This window comes from Periophthalmus magnuspinnatus, chromosome 20, assembly GCF_009829125.3.
Source record: "Periophthalmus magnuspinnatus isolate fPerMag1 chromosome 20, fPerMag1.2.pri, whole genome shotgun sequence".
NCBI classification, from domain to species: domain Eukaryota; kingdom Metazoa; phylum Chordata; class Actinopteri; order Gobiiformes; family Gobiidae; genus Periophthalmus; species Periophthalmus magnuspinnatus.
In genome coordinates this window covers 5,034,524-5,049,881 of record NC_047145.1, presented here as the reverse complement: position 1 = coordinate 5,049,881, position 15,358 = coordinate 5,034,524, and the positions used below count along the sequence as shown (strand labels likewise).

At 45.3% G+C, this 15,358-nt stretch overlaps 1 protein-coding gene across 4 annotated transcripts in view; it reads left to right on the top strand.

Annotated features, from left to right (window-relative positions):
* The window catches only part of tnikb (TRAF2 and NCK interacting kinase b), a 62,547-nt gene that overhangs the window by 22,052 nt on the left and 25,137 nt on the right, over positions 1 to 15,358 (top strand). For 2 of the 4 annotated variants that reach the window (XM_055229993.1, XM_055229991.1), the window contains exons 8-15: positions 999 to 1,053; positions 1,683 to 1,761; positions 2,120 to 2,295; positions 2,773 to 2,839; positions 3,032 to 3,230; positions 9,469 to 9,585; positions 11,936 to 12,022; positions 14,293 to 14,484. In XM_055229993.1, coding sequence (XP_055085968.1) covers positions 999 to 1,053; positions 1,683 to 1,761; positions 2,120 to 2,295; positions 2,773 to 2,839; positions 3,032 to 3,230; positions 9,469 to 9,585; positions 11,936 to 12,022; positions 14,293 to 14,484 — 972 coding nt within the window. The remainder of the gene's footprint in view (positions 1 to 998; positions 1,054 to 1,682; positions 1,762 to 2,119; positions 2,296 to 2,772; positions 2,840 to 3,031; positions 3,231 to 9,468; positions 9,586 to 11,935; positions 12,023 to 14,292; positions 14,485 to 15,358) is intronic. The other 2 variants (XM_055229994.1, XM_055229992.1) reach the window with 1 other exon arrangement.

Genomic DNA, 15,358 nt, shown 5'->3' with positions numbered 1-15,358 from the left:
ATATGTTGTTTATCAAAAGTTATATCAAGGATTAGACGTAAATTCAAATTGGAGTTCAGTGTTGGCACAGAAATCAGAGGGGTTCATGACACAGATTAGCAGCCTCACTTCGGTTAGTCTAGCCCAGGGCAGCTGTGGCCACAGTAGCTAAAGCATGGAGTGAATGAATGATAGGAAATATAACATCCTCTATAAACAACATCATACTCTGTCTCTGTGGAGTGATATTGTGTATAAAACCTGCTACTTTTTATAAAAAACCTTGTAGTTTACACATATACAAGCATGTTTTGAAATGCATGCAATTCTTAAATTTAGAGGTCTACAAGATTATATTGGTGCTATGTCTTCCTGTGTAGAGTTTACATGTTCTTCCTGTGGTGTACTTGAGTTTCTTTTGGGTAAATCTGTTTTCCGACAGTTTGACAGTTTGCCCTGGTTGCAGTATTTCTATATATTTGAACTAAATTGTCTTGCCGATGTACAGATGTAATGCATAAGCAGCTCTCAGTCCAATGTGTACTGTCTGCAATCAGTTATTATTATCAAGCATTATATCGTTATAGAATCAGGAAGTGCGCACTTAGCATGCTAGTTGTTGTTAGCTTTACTCCTGTAAATTGTGTCCTGTAAGTTTTGAAAATTGTGAAATCCACATAAACTCATTGCTTTGTAAGTAAGTGAGGAATCATTTTGGACCACTGCAAACTGTTTGAAATGAACAGTTTTTCATATTTTAAGTACAGTGCCTTTAATAGCCTCACCAGGAGACCATTGCTGGATTGAGAAGTATGACATGGCATTACAGCGTAGTTCTAGACAGTTTCCGTTGTTCCTTTAAACCCATTATATTGAATAGGAGCTCTGAGTTAGCGGGACAGATGGGTGATGGGGAGTATTTTTATCAGCTCACAGGAACAGTGACCGCTGGACCCTGCCTCGGAGGTGTGAATCAGACCATGTCACACTTCATCTGACTGTTTTGTTTTGCTTTTCAGAGCGATTTGTGGTCCCTTGGCATCACTGCGATAGAGATGGCTGAAGGAGCACCACGTAAGTCAAAAATACTATACAACTGGTGTTAAAGGTATTGTGATGTAGATGAGACTATGATTACAAAACAAGACATGCCAGTCCAGCTGTATCAGTCTACTACTTAGGTTTTGGGTAACTTTTTGTAATAACTACACTTTAATAAGCCTTAATAAAGCATAAACAAAGACTTAATTCATGAACATGAACAAACAGAATGATACAAGTTTGGTAACTACTTTTTAGTTGCTAAGCCTGAATGCATTTGAGTTTAGTTAGTTTTGGGCCATATCCTATACATTTGTGCTAATAGACTTTTGATATATACTGACTACTGCACCCCGGGAATGCCCCCACTTGAGCAACACTCTACTGGGACTAAACCAGGACCAAACCCGGTCTAAAGTAGCAGTAACAATATATACATGATATGAAATCTCTGCAATATGAAATGGAAGTGTTACTGTTATTTTGTCTTTCACATTGATAAATTGACTATAATAATTCATAGTTCTCGCTATTGTGATCAAATAGCAATATCTTTTGTAGTTTCAGCGAACATTGTATTGTGTGTCCAGTGGTATTATGAGTTCTGTTTGACCACTCTAAATCATGTTATTAACTGTGTATTTTCCTGTGGTCTTTTTCAGCGCTCTGTGACATGCATCCAATGAGAGCCCTCTTCCTCATCCCCAGAAACCCCGCCCCCAGACTCAAGTCCAAGAAATGGTGAGAAATAATTATTTTTGACTGATTTACTTATGGATGGCAGATGTGGACATATATTTTGTAAATTACTAGTCTTGGTTCAGTTAATAATAAAAGTCCCCATTGTGCAAATATTAGTTCTCCAGCATTCTCCTTATTGTAAAACTGGAGTGTTAAAATGCAATGTATATTATCATAAATCATTATCCTATGTTGGTGTATGCCATGTCACACCCTGTATTTTTTCTGTGCATAAAAAATATATTACTTCTATGTTTATGATAACAAAAGCATCAATTATCATTTGTAATTTCCATTTTTTCAAAAATTGTACTATGGTGTGCCACATAGTCTGCTCTATTAATAACTGTGATTTCAGGTCTAAGAAGTTCCAGTCGTTCATTGAGAGCTGTTTGATGAAGAGCCACAGTCAGAGGCCGAGCACCGAGCAGCTCCTAAAGCACCCGTTTATCAGAGACCTCCCCAACGAGAGACAAGTCCGGATCCAACTAAAAGACCACATCGACCGCACCAAGAAGAGGAGGGGAGAGAGGGGTGAGGAGAAAAATAAATGAGCTGATAATACAACTTTAATCAAACTCTCATTTACCTTCTCAAAGTTGTATTTAGAGCGATGTTTGAGCAATCTTTATACTCCTATAATCAAGACGTTATTGCTCCGATCCAGTACACGCCCACTGCTCTATACTTTATAATGTCCAAATTATAACATAATGATCCACCCGTGTCATCGATTATAACTGTGTAGCAGGCTCAAGCACAGTAGATCTTCTTTAATCCAGAGGTCCACAGTCAATCCTCTGTCAGTAAAAACTGAAACTTTGAGGAATAATTTGGAAAGAAAAATGTGTTAAATGGCACAGATACTGTCGTTTATATGTTTGTTTAATTAATAAATAAAGACATTAATTAGCTTTTTGTAAGAAAAAAATCAAAAATTGGAATTGATCAAAATTGGAAAATTATTATTATTTTATTTTTGTAAAATGATTTTTTTTTTTTTTTGTCCAGATGAGACAGAGTATGAATACAGCGGCAGCGAAGAGGAGGACGAGGAGAGAGATGTCGGAGAACCCAGGTAAGTTTAAAATGAACAATTTTTACCAATATAGTTCTAAATTATGATAAGCCCAGTGAAACCCAAGAAAAACAGTAAAATTCTTTTCTTTTTCAAATACTCAAAATGGACGGGGTTCTGTGTGGTTTGTGTATTCTGGGCTAGAGAGTGGTATCCCTGTTACTGTTTACTAAATTTGTTGTCCAATCTCAGCTCCATCATCAACATCCCTGGGGAGTCGACTTTGAGGCGGGACTTCCTGCGTCTCCAGTTGGCCAATAAGGAGCGGTCTGAACTGATCCGCAGACAGCAACTGGAGCAACAACAGAATGAGGAGCACAAGAGACAGCTGCTGGCAGAGAGGCAGAAACGAATAGAGGAGCAGAAGGAGCAGAGGAGGAGGCTCGAGGAGGTCAGGATCAGGAGAGAGAGTCAAATATGTACAATACCACCAAACGTTTGTACACACCCTCTCATTCAATGTCACATCAAATATAGACATCAGATATATGAAGTACGATATATGAAATTATGTGTGCCAAAGCAAAGAGTGGCTATGTCAATATTAAATATATATTTTTAAAAAATGTACCCTTAAGCACACTTTTTGGGCGCATTTGCAGCTTTAGAACACATTTTTTCAGACGATGAACTGGAACTGGAGTGGACCGTCCAAACACAGCCAATCAGAGCGCTGTTTTCTGTGCTAACTTCCGGGTTGACGAAAAAGTATGTAGCGGTCACATTTTGTCACATACTATTTTGTTACCATATAATCTTCGAGAAAAAACAAAAAATATACTAATTTACTGTTATGTGTGTCTATTTATTATACCTGTCGTAACGGTGCGGATAGGACCAAAGGATGCAGACCAGAGCAGTTTTAACAGTGTTTATTTACAGCGGTGAAAATGCAGTCTTTAAACAGGTCACAAGAGCAGGTACAGGAACCGGGGAGCGGGAGACGGGTCAGGCGGGTGCGGTGCAGGTAGAGGCGGGCAGGACAGGACCAGGACGGGGATAGAAGCAGGTGCGGTACCAGGGCGGGCGGAGCAGACGAAGACCAGAGCGGGGAGCGGGTGACAAACCAGAGACCAGGACCGGACAGGAGACGAGACGAGCAGGAGACGAGACGAGCAGGAGACGAGACGAGCAGGAGACTAGACGAGCCGGAGACGAGACGAGCAGGAGACGATACCGGGACTGGAACGTGACGGCAGGAGCTGGGCGAGTGGAGGCAGGAATCTGGAGGGTGCATAAATCCAAATGAGCATTTGCAGGAAAGTACCAAATAACAAAGCTTAGCTAGAAACATTCACGTTTTACACGCGGACGGTCTGGCACCGAGTGTAGACTGCCAAGCCTTCTTGTACTCAGCAGCAGGTGGTGGTGATTAGGCTGATGCACCCCAGGTGTGCACGGGAGGAGTCAGGCACTCCACCCAGCTCCAGACACACAGGTAGGGGAGGGGGAGAGAGCACGGGAGGACAGGGAAAACTGACATCATGACAGTACCCCCCCCCTAAGGTCCACCTCCTGGTGGACCCCCAGGCTTGTCAGGATGAGCGCGGTGGAAGTCTCTCACCATGTCGGGATCCAGAATGCGTGCCCTGGGCACCCAGGATCGCTCCTCTGGACCGTAACCCTCCCAATCGACGAGGTACTGGAGGCCCCTACCACGGCGACGAACGTCAATCAGGCGGCGGACGGTGAACGCCGGGTGGCCGTCAATGACTCGGGCGGGCGGTGGGGGATCGGCCGGAGGGCACAGGTCGCTGGTCCGGACTGGTTTAACCTGGGAGACGTGAAAGGTCGGATGAATCCGGAGAGACGGGGGTAACTGGAGGCGCACCGCCGATGGATTTATGATCCTCATGATCTTAAACGGTCCCAGGAATCGGGGGGGACAGCTTACGGGAGTCCGTCTTCAGCGGGATCGTCTTGGCGGAGAGCCAAACCATCTGGCCAGGTTGGTATACGGGCGCCGGGACACGGTGGCGATCGGCCGTCGCCTTAGTGCGCGCTCCAGCCCGAAGAAGGGCCGCCCTGGCCTTCTTCCAGATCCGGCGACAGCGCTGGAGATGGCGCTGAACAGACGGGACGGCGAGGTCCCTCTCCTCCGTGGGGAAGAGAGGGGGTTGGTATCCCAGCGATGCCTCGAAGGGGGACATACCAGTGGCGGAACTCACGAGGGAGTTGTGAGCGTACTCTATCCAGGGCAGGTGAGTACTCCAGGTCGCGGGGTTGGCGGAGGCTGTGCACCGTAGAGCCGACTCCAGGTCTTGGTTGGCCCGCTCCGTCTGCCCATTAGATTGTGGGTGGAACCCGGACGTGAGGCTGACCGTGGCCCCCAAACTGTCGCAGAAAGACCGCCATACCTGAGAGGTGAATTGGGTCCCTCTGTCGGACACGATGTCCACCGGGATGCCGTGGAGTCGGAAGACATGACTGGTCAGCTGGTCGGCAGTTTCTTTGGCTGTGGGGAGCTTAGGCAGGGCAACGAAATGGGCGGCCTTGGAGAAGCGGTCCACAATGGTGAGAACCACCGTGTTCCCCTGGGAAGGGGGAAGGCCCGTCACGAAGTCCAAGGCGATGTGGGACCAAGGGCGACGAGGAACTGGGAGAGGATGCAAGAGACCAGAGGGGGGTGAGTGGGAGGCCTTGGCCCGAGCACATACCTGGCAGGCGGCGACATAAGCCCGGGTGTCTGTGTCCATCGTGGGCCACCAGAAGCGTCTCCTGAGGAGGGAGAGAGAGCGACCGGCACCAGGATGGCAGGCGAAACGGGAGGCATGGACCCACTGGAGCACCTGAGACCGGACAGAATCGGGAACAAACAGTTTATCTGGAGGGCCGTTACCTGGGTCGGGGTCGTTGGTCTGGGCCTCTCGGACGGTGTCCTCGATTTCCCAATGGACCGCGGCCACCACACACGAGGAGGGGATAATTGTTTCTGCGGTGACCGGGCTATCCTCCAGGGCGAACTGGCGGGAGAGGGCATCTGGTTTGACGTTCCGAGATCCGGGGCGGTAGGTGAGGAGAAAGTTGAAGCGGCTGAAGAAGAGGGACCAACGAGCTTGACGGGGATTGAGGCGCCTGGCGGACTGGATGTACTCCAAGTTTTTATGGTCGGTCCAGACGATGAATGGTTGCTCCGCCCCTTCGAGCCAGTGGCGCCACTCCTCCAAGGCCAGCTTTACGGCAAGGAGCTCCCGATCCCCCACGTCATAATTGACCTCGGCCGAGGACAATCGCCGGGAAAAGAAGGCGCAGGGACAGAGGCGGTTGTGGGGGTCGAACCTCTGCGAAAGCACGGCCCCCACTCCCGAGTCGGAGGCGTCGACCTCCACGATGAATTGCCGTGAAGGGTCGGGCTGGTGCAGGATGGGAGCGGAGGTAAATAGTCTCTTAAGCTTCTCGAAGGCTGTCTGCGCCTCAGGGGACCAGGCAAACTGCAAAGCAGGAGAGGTGAGTTTAGTTAAGGGCGAGATAACCCTACTAAAATCCCGGATGAAACGTCTATAAAAATTGGCAAAGCCGATAAATCTCTGGAGCTGTCTCCGGTTGGTAGGAATGGGCCACTCAGTGACAGCCTGGATCTTTTCAGGATCAGCTCTTACTTGGCCCCGCCCCACAATGAAGCCCAAAAAGCTGACCTCCTCTGCGTGAAACTCGCATTTCTCAGCTTTCACGAACAGTTTATTCTCGAGGAGGCGCTGGAGAACCTGGCGAACGTGCTGGTGATGCTCCTGGAGGGACCGCGAGAAAATCAAGATGTCATCCAAGTAAACAAAGATGAATCGGTTAAGGAAATCACGGAGCACATCGTTGATGAGGGCTTGGAATACGGCAGGGGCGTTGGTGAGACCGAAGGGCATAACCAAGTATTCGAAATGTCCCAGGGGTGTCTTGAAGGCCGTCTTCCATTCGTCTCCCTCCCTGATGCGCACCAGGTGGTACGCATTCCGCAAATCCAACTTGGAAAAGATGGTCGCACCGTGGAGGGGCGTAAATGCCGAGTCCAGTAGGGGTAGCGGGTATTTATTCTTTACAGTTATATTGTTCAGACCCCGATAATCAATGCAAGGCCGCAGGGATTTGTCCTTCTTGGCCACAAAGAAGAACCCCGCTCCCACGGGTGAAGTGGACGGGCGGATGATTCCGGCAGCAAGGGACCCACGGATATAGTCCTCCATTGACTCGCGTTCAGGTTTAGACAGGTTATATAGCCTGCTAGATGGTAGTGGGGCACCCGGCAGGAGGTCAATGGCGCAGTCATATGGGCGGTGGGGCGGTAAAGAGAGGGCCTTGCTCTTGCTAAAAACCTCCCCCAGGTCGTGATATTCAGCAGGCACCGAGGACAGATTGGGGGTGTCTGGGGACGGATCGGCGACAGGAACGGACCTCCCGGCCGGAGGGAGGGCGGACCGAAGGCACTTGGCGTGGCAATCGGGACTCCAGCCCGAAACTCCGCCCCTGGCCCAATCGAAAACAGGGTTGTGGGCGCGTAGCCAGGGGTAACCAAGGACCAGAGGAGAAGCGGAGGAGGACAGGACATGAAACTGACGGTTCTCTTGGTGGTTGCCGGACAGAATCACGGTGACAGGTTCTGTGATGTGGGTGATGTGCCCCAGAAAACGTCCATTGAGCCCCTGGGCATTTAAGGGGCGTTCGAGGGGCTCCAGGTAGACCCCGAGCTGCTCCGCGACTTGGGCATCAATAAAGTCCTTCTCAGCCCCGGAGTCGATAAGGGCGGAAACGCATAAAGTCTCTGTGCGAACGCACAGGGTGGCGCTGAGCCGCAGTCTATTAGTAGAGTCCAGGATGTGTTGCTCGCCCACCAGTACTCCCAGCGCTACTGGTGGGCCCCCCCTTTTGGCCGAACTGGGCAAGTGACCACATAATGTCCGCGCTCACCGCAGTAGAGGCAAGCCCCGGCCAGGCGACGCCTCCGTTGACGCTCCTCGGCCGACACAAGGGTCCTGTCGAGTTGCATGGGCTCATCTGGCGGGGGCGGGGCAGCGCGTGGCTCCGGCGGGACCGGTGACCGGCGTCTCTCTCGGCGACGAGCCCGTAGCCGGTTGTCAATACGGTGAGTGAGGGAGATGAGGCTCCGCAGGTCGGGGGGTTCGTCCCGGGAAACCAATTCATCTTTCAAAGTCTCGTTCAGGCCCCGCACAAACACAGCCCGCAGCGCGCTGTCCGTCCAGTCCAGCTCCGCCGCATGTGTCCAGAATTCAATGGAATAATCCGCTACCGTCCTGGAGCCCTGGCTGAGAGTCAATAACCGGGAGGCAGCATTGTCCTGGTAGTGCGGGTGGTCAAACACCAGCTTAAACGTGGACACAAATTCATTAAAATCCAGGCTATCCACAGACGTCTTCATTAGGCGCGCCTCTGCCCACTGGAGAGCTCTGCCCCGGAGTAATCCACATATATACCGGATCTTGGTGGCCCCCGAGCTGAAACGAGAAGGGCATTGCTGGAACATGAACTCGCACTGGAACAGGAATCCGCGACAGAGGTGAGGTTGTCCAGCATACGGCTCCGGATCCGTGCCTCTCGGCTCCGGGAGGCGTGGCGGCGCTCCAGCTGCAGCAGGCGGGGTGACGAGGAGCGCGGCCACCTGGTGGTTAAGCTGTGCCACCTGCTGGGACAATGTCTGATTTAGCTCCAATAGAGTTCGAATGGATTGTTCATGCTGACCCAGCACCGCCTCGGGGTGAGAGTGCGTGAGGCGGCGCGTCTGGTCCGGGTCTGAGCCTGCTTGGTCCATAGTGGCCAGACCGTTCTGTCGTAACGGTGCGGATAGGACCAAAGGATGCAGACCAGAGCAGTTTTAACAGTGTTTATTTACAGCGGTGAAAATGCAGTCTTTAAACAGGTCACAAGAGCAGGTACAGGAACCGGGGAGCGGGAGACGGGTCAGGCGGGTGCGGTGCAGGTAGAGGCGGGCAGGACAGGACCAGGACGGGGATAGAAGCAGGTGCGGTACCAGGGCGGGCGGAGCAGACGAAGACCAGAGCGGGGAGCGGGTGACAAACCAGAGACCAGGACCGGACAGGAGACGAGACGAGCAGGAGACGAGACGAGCAGGAGACGAGACGAGCAGGAGACTAGACGAGCCGGAGACGAGACGAGCAGGAGACGATACCGGGACTGGAACGTGACGGCAGGAGCTGGGCGAGTGGAGGCAGGAATCTGGAGGGTGCATAAATCCAAATGAGCATTTGCAGGAAAGTACCAAATAACAAAGCTTAGCTAGAAACATTCACGTTTTACACGCGGACGGTCTGGCACCGAGTGTAGACTGCCAAGCCTTCTTGTACTCAGCAGCAGGTGGTGGTGATTAGGCTGATGCACCCCAGGTGTGCACGGGAGGAGTCAGGCACTCCACCCAGCTCCAGACACACAGGTAGGGGAGGGGGAGAGAGCACGGGAGGACAGGGAAAACTGACATCATGACAATACCTCACATTAGCTCAGATACAAAGCAGATGTAAATAGATTGACAAACAAGACAGAGTAATTTGAGGTAACATTATGTAATTCTGAACAATAAAGAAATGAAAAAATTGATTCAAAAACATGTTGCACCTGCTTCACACCTGGATGGACAAAGTGTGAATGAGTTTCCTGTTTTTTCACAGCAACAACGGCGCGAGCGAGAGATGAGAAAACAACAAGAGAGAGAGCAGAGGAGAAGGTACGAAGAGATGGAGCAGATACGGAGGGAGGAGGAGAGGAGGCACGCCGAGAGGGAACAGGTAACAAAAACGTGTGAGAAAAGAGAGATACAGTGGGAGGGAATGAGAGAGGGGGAGGAGAAGAGGAGAGGGGAGGAGCTAAATAGGGGAGAGAGAGCAGAGGAGGAGGAGGTATGAAGAGATGGAGCAGATATGGAGAAAGGAGGAGAAGTTGCACGTAGAGAGGGAACAGGTAAAGGGATGTTTGAAAGAGATATACATGGGAAGAGGGAGAGGGGAAAAATAGAGGGAGGAGAGAGTGAGTGGAGGAGGAGGAGAAGAGGAAGAGACAGAGAGGAGTGAAGGAGGCACGCAGAGAGGGAACAGGAAAAAATAGATATGTACAAGGGGGTGAAGGAAGCTGAGAAAGGGGGGGAGAAGGTATGAAGAGATTGAGCACATTTGGAGAAAGGGGGAGAGGACACATAGAGAAGGAACAAGTAAAGAAACATGTATACAGGGGGGAGGAGAGAGAGAAGGGAGGAGTTAATGGAGGAGAGACAGGAGGAAGGAGATAAGAGGTATGCAGAGAGGGGACAGGTAAATACATGTATAAAAAGAGAGATACAAATGATGAGGAGAGAGAGAGCAAGGAGGAGCAAAAAGAGTATGAAGAGAAGGAGTAGATTGGAGAGAGGAGGAGAGGAGGTATACAAGTGATGAGGGGAGGAGGAGATAAGGAGGGAAAGGAGGAGGGGGGGAAAACAGGAGAATGGATGTGCAGAGGCATGCAGAGAGGGAACAGGTAAAGAACCATGGGAGAGGAAAGGATGGAAGGAAAAGAGTCTATATAAAAGTTTAAAAGAGGAGAAGAGGAAGAGAGGAGAGAGAGCAGGTGCTGAAAAATAGACCAAAACATTCAATATAGACACAGGAATGAGTGGAGGCGGGAGGCCATGCTGAGACATTCAAAAGCAGCTGTACAAGAGACATTCAGGTACAAGTTGAGAAGGAACAAGGAAAAAGTAAAACATAACATGGCATTATTTTGTACTGAAAACATAAAAATACACAACAGAAAGGCTACAGAAAATACATATAATAGAGAGAATCTCAAATAGTTCATTTGTCTTGATTTATTGCTTCTCTGTCCTTGAAAAGCACAGCCTTATTACAGTGCCCATATGAGAAGCATGTGATCCAGCTCTTGAATAAGACATTGTATTGTTTGTTTGTAGAAGTTTATTCAGAGTGTTGGGTGTAACTTAGTTACTAAAACTTGGTTACTGTAATTACATTTTTAAGTAACATAGTAGTGTAACGCAGTACTATGAAAATACTTTTAATACAATTACAGATACTAACAAAATACTTAGTTACTTAGTTACCCACAGGCCTGACTTCTGCTGACAGGTACTGCCTCAGGAGCAGTTTATAGCAGCACTGTGGAGAGATTGTGTTACCCATTTCTATTGTTGGTCTTATGCCATTTGCAACAACTCATTTGTTGTTTAACTGTATTTAAATGTCTTTAATAAAACATGTAGTACATATTTGATTAATTTATACAATATTATAAATAAAGTAATCCCAAAGTATTAGTTATTTTCTTAAGGCAGTAACTAAGTAGTGTAATATATTATATTTTTAACAAGTAACTAATAATGGGTAACTAATAAAAAAAAACAAAACTATATCGATACATATAAAGGCTAATATTTTTCTTTACAATCAAGAACATAGTACTTCAAATAGAATAAGATACATGACTAATGTAGAGATGCAAGTTGATCGTGCTCCAACCTTCACATCTAAGCTCTTTATGAAGAGCCCAACACTACTCATGAATCAGATCAATTATAAATGTATTATTATAGAGCAAGGTCCACTCCTCTAATTCATAGCATGTACGTTTGTAGTTTGAAAACAGCACAGATGTGAGCATACTGTTGTTGTGCCCTTGAGCAAGACACTTCAGTGTAAACAAATGCAATGCTTCAAAACACATATGTAAACTTGTGATTTTTTTGACAATTCACAAATACTAAATACATCCTGCTAATGTTGTAATGTATGGTACTATGTGGTCTGCTGTTTCTAAGGTTGTGGGTCTAACTATCATTGGAATTGCTTCTATTTTCTGAAATGTATTCCTAAAAGAAAAAGTATCTTTTTCCACAGCTGATTTCAACAATCTAACACATTTTAATCATGCCTTTTTCTTGCACTAATCATGTATTTTTCACATCTTTTCATTAAACAATCTTTTACTTCTCTCTCTCCTCTCTCCTCTTCCCTTTTTGGTGTTTTCTGCCTGTTTTCTTCCTGCTGCGATGATGTCACTGGTTGCCTGGGCTGTGACTGGTTGGGCTCGGTGGCTGTCCGCTCTCTCATTGGCTGCGCTGGGCCATGCCGCTTTCTGGTTGGTTAGGAGTACATCCGTAGGCAGTTGGAGGAGGAGCAGAGGCAGCTGGAAATCCTGCAACAACAACTTTTACAGGAGCAGGCCTTGCTTCTGGTAACACCACACTGTTCAGTACTGTCTCACCCTGAATTAACCCATGCTTATTAAATGATAAAATACCTTTACTAATCTCACAGAGGACACATTTATTTAAGGCAGCTCTTAATACATCATGAAGCAGTGAAGATTATAACTTAAGTGTTTAACTAGGCATGTTATGATCAAGATTCAATGTAGGATAAATATACTGGCTGTTTACAATTGGTGATATTGCAACATAAGGAAATTCTATTAGATTAGAATAGCAAAAGACAAAATATAAATCTGTCAACTGGACAAAAACTGAACGATTTGTCCAGATGACAGATTTTAATTTCGTCTTTTGCTATGGATCACACCTGGACGGCTGAGGGATTATACAGATATTAGATTAGAATACAAAATACTTTACTCATGGTTCTCAGCTTCTTTTTTATTACTTTGCCAATTGAAAAGATGTAATATTTGATTTTGAATTGTTAATTGCTGTGGCAACGGTGCTAGATTTTGTATCACTTTGAAACCTATATAAATCTAACCACAGTGCAGATAAAGAAAGACTATTATACATATTTAACATAGATGAAAGGTTGTAGTCAAATCCATGGGTTTCAGAATGATGAAAATTGTGACCGTTGCTATAGAAATCAACAATTCAAAACAAAAAGTTCTGTCTTTTGAATGGCCAAAAGTCCTCAAAATGGCACCAATAACAGGAAACTGAAACCATGAATATGTTTACTAAATTGGTTCTCAAACAATTAAAAAAAAGACAACATTTTTGGTCATTAGTATAGCATAGTTAATAGCTGAGCTGCCTCTATAATTATGAGAGTGTAATAACTGCAATACACAAACAAAGATAAGAGCCACTAAAATCAGCTAAGAATAACTAAACATAGATAACTGAATGGTTGGTAGCTCAAATATTGCTGCCTTTAGTTTATTCTCCTTGGGTAATAAACTTCACTGTGTCTACCCCAGGGCATTTGTGATGACAAAAACACTTAACACCAAGTCTGACTGAAGTGAAAGAACAATGCACCACTATTTGGACAAAGCAGCAGTATCCAATGGTTGATCTATCTATGGGTTTCAGAATAACAAAAATAATTACAACCGTTGACATAGCAATTAACATAAAACAAAATATCCTATGTGTTGAATGGCCCTCAAAATGTTGACTAGAACAGGAGGCTGAAAACAATACCAAAGCCTCTACAAGAAAAGTAGTATGATTACGATTGTCAATAATACTAGATGGACAGTTGAAATGATATTGAGAACAGTAATAGTCTGAATAGCATCTTGTGATTTCAGCTGATAACTCATGTTTTAGCCTGTTTCTTGACACGTTCTGCCTCATTTTCACATGTTCCTATCATAAACGGTGACCTCTGACCTCGGGCCTCTGACAAGACACTGTTAAAATGTGTAGGGACACTTTCAAACTCGACTCTGTCAACACAATCACACAGAACTTCACCTAAAGTCTAATCTCGATTTATAAGATATAGTTATTTATATTTGATCATTTAAATATAGTGATGGGTAGTAACTTTAACTGTTAAACCCATCCATTCCTATATATTTTCACACTGAAAAAGTAGCATTTTTACATCAAAACAGACTAGTGCATTGTAATAGCATGGGAATCATAACAACATGTATAATTATTATTATTATTATAATATAACATGGTAATTACATGTAACTTTAATGTGATTTATCCTAATCTTTTACAGGTTGTTGACTTTAAATTACAAGGGAAAAATGTATTTTCTTAAAGCAGACCTATTCTGCAAAATTGACTTTTCCGAGCCACCTCTGTTGTTTCCCCTTCTCACTTATCCTCTTGTGATTCGTGCACTCGTAGGATTCAGCAGCATTGCGCAGTCATTTAATTACAAATGAAGAAAAATAAGCTGCTCATGAGTGTGATCTACAGCTATCCATAGAAGGGGCCAACAGTTACATGGCTCTTTGCTGTAATCATGGTTTTGGCAACGTCAGCTCCCCCTGGGCACCACAGTTTTCTAATGGATAAGTCAGCGGACTTGTTTCTTTTATTAAGTCATTTTAGATCAATATTCTGATTTTAAATGTGCAAATTATAACATAATTGTCCATGAGTGTCATAGATTATAACTCTATAGCAGACACAAGCTCAATAGGTCTTCTTTAATAATGTGATTTATTATACTAGGATTTAAATATTACTTTATTTGTGTCCAGTTTACTCCTATGTTTGTATATACCAACATATTATCCCTTTATGCCCATAGGAGTACAAGAGGAAGCAGATCGAGGAGCAGAGGCAGGCGGAGCGTTTGCAAAGGCAGCTCCAGCAGGAAAGGGCGTACCTGGTCTCACTTCAGCAACAACAGGAGTCCAGACCTCAAGATAAAAAACAACTGTACCACTACAAAGACCAGGCGCCTGGGAGCAACAATGATAAGCCAGCCTGGGCCAAAGAGGTACAGTACTATCCAATACTGTGGGGCTTTGCTCTACTTTATGTGCTATTAGAAATGAAGGGTAAAATAATCACCATTTGCCCATGTACAACAAATATAAAGCAATATATTACAATATTAAATTGTGACTAGTTAGAACTAATTGACAAGTTAATTAATAACTGACTCTAACACATGAAATTAAATGACAAATTAACACTAAATGCAAATGACATAACTTTGTAATTTTGATGAAAAATGCTCTGTCCATAAGTATCATAACTATAAAAATCTAGTACCATTGCCTTAGCAATGAACAATTTAAAACAAAATGTTTCATATAACAGGAAGTTAAGACTCATGAATTTTGCAAATTTTCACTATCTATCAGTCAGCATTTGTTTCACCTTTTCTGATTTTGAAAAATAAAAAAAACATAAAAGGTTTAATAAAAAACAGTGGTGTGACTAGACTATAAAAGAATAACCGCTGTTTGATTATTAAAACTATAGAGTATTGCAGCCCTGTAGATAATGCTGATATGGAACAAAGACATACACAATTCATTATTACATTCACTGAATAACTGCTCAAAATGTCTTATAATGTATGTTACTGTAAATTACTGCCTAAACAGCAGATTTCCAGGTCTGACCCAGATGAGGATTTCTGTTTTCTACTCTTACCTTTTGTAGTTTGCAGAAATGTTGGTTTGTTTGTTTTTGATTCCAGTGCAATATTTCTTACTTCCAGCTTCACCAACAAGACCATAATTAATTAAAATTGAATACAGATTTTCTACTGGGAGGACTGTTCAGACTCACATATGATTGCTAAAGCAACACTCTGTAACTTTCTAGAGGTGGCACGTCACCTGCATGACTCCACGGAAATA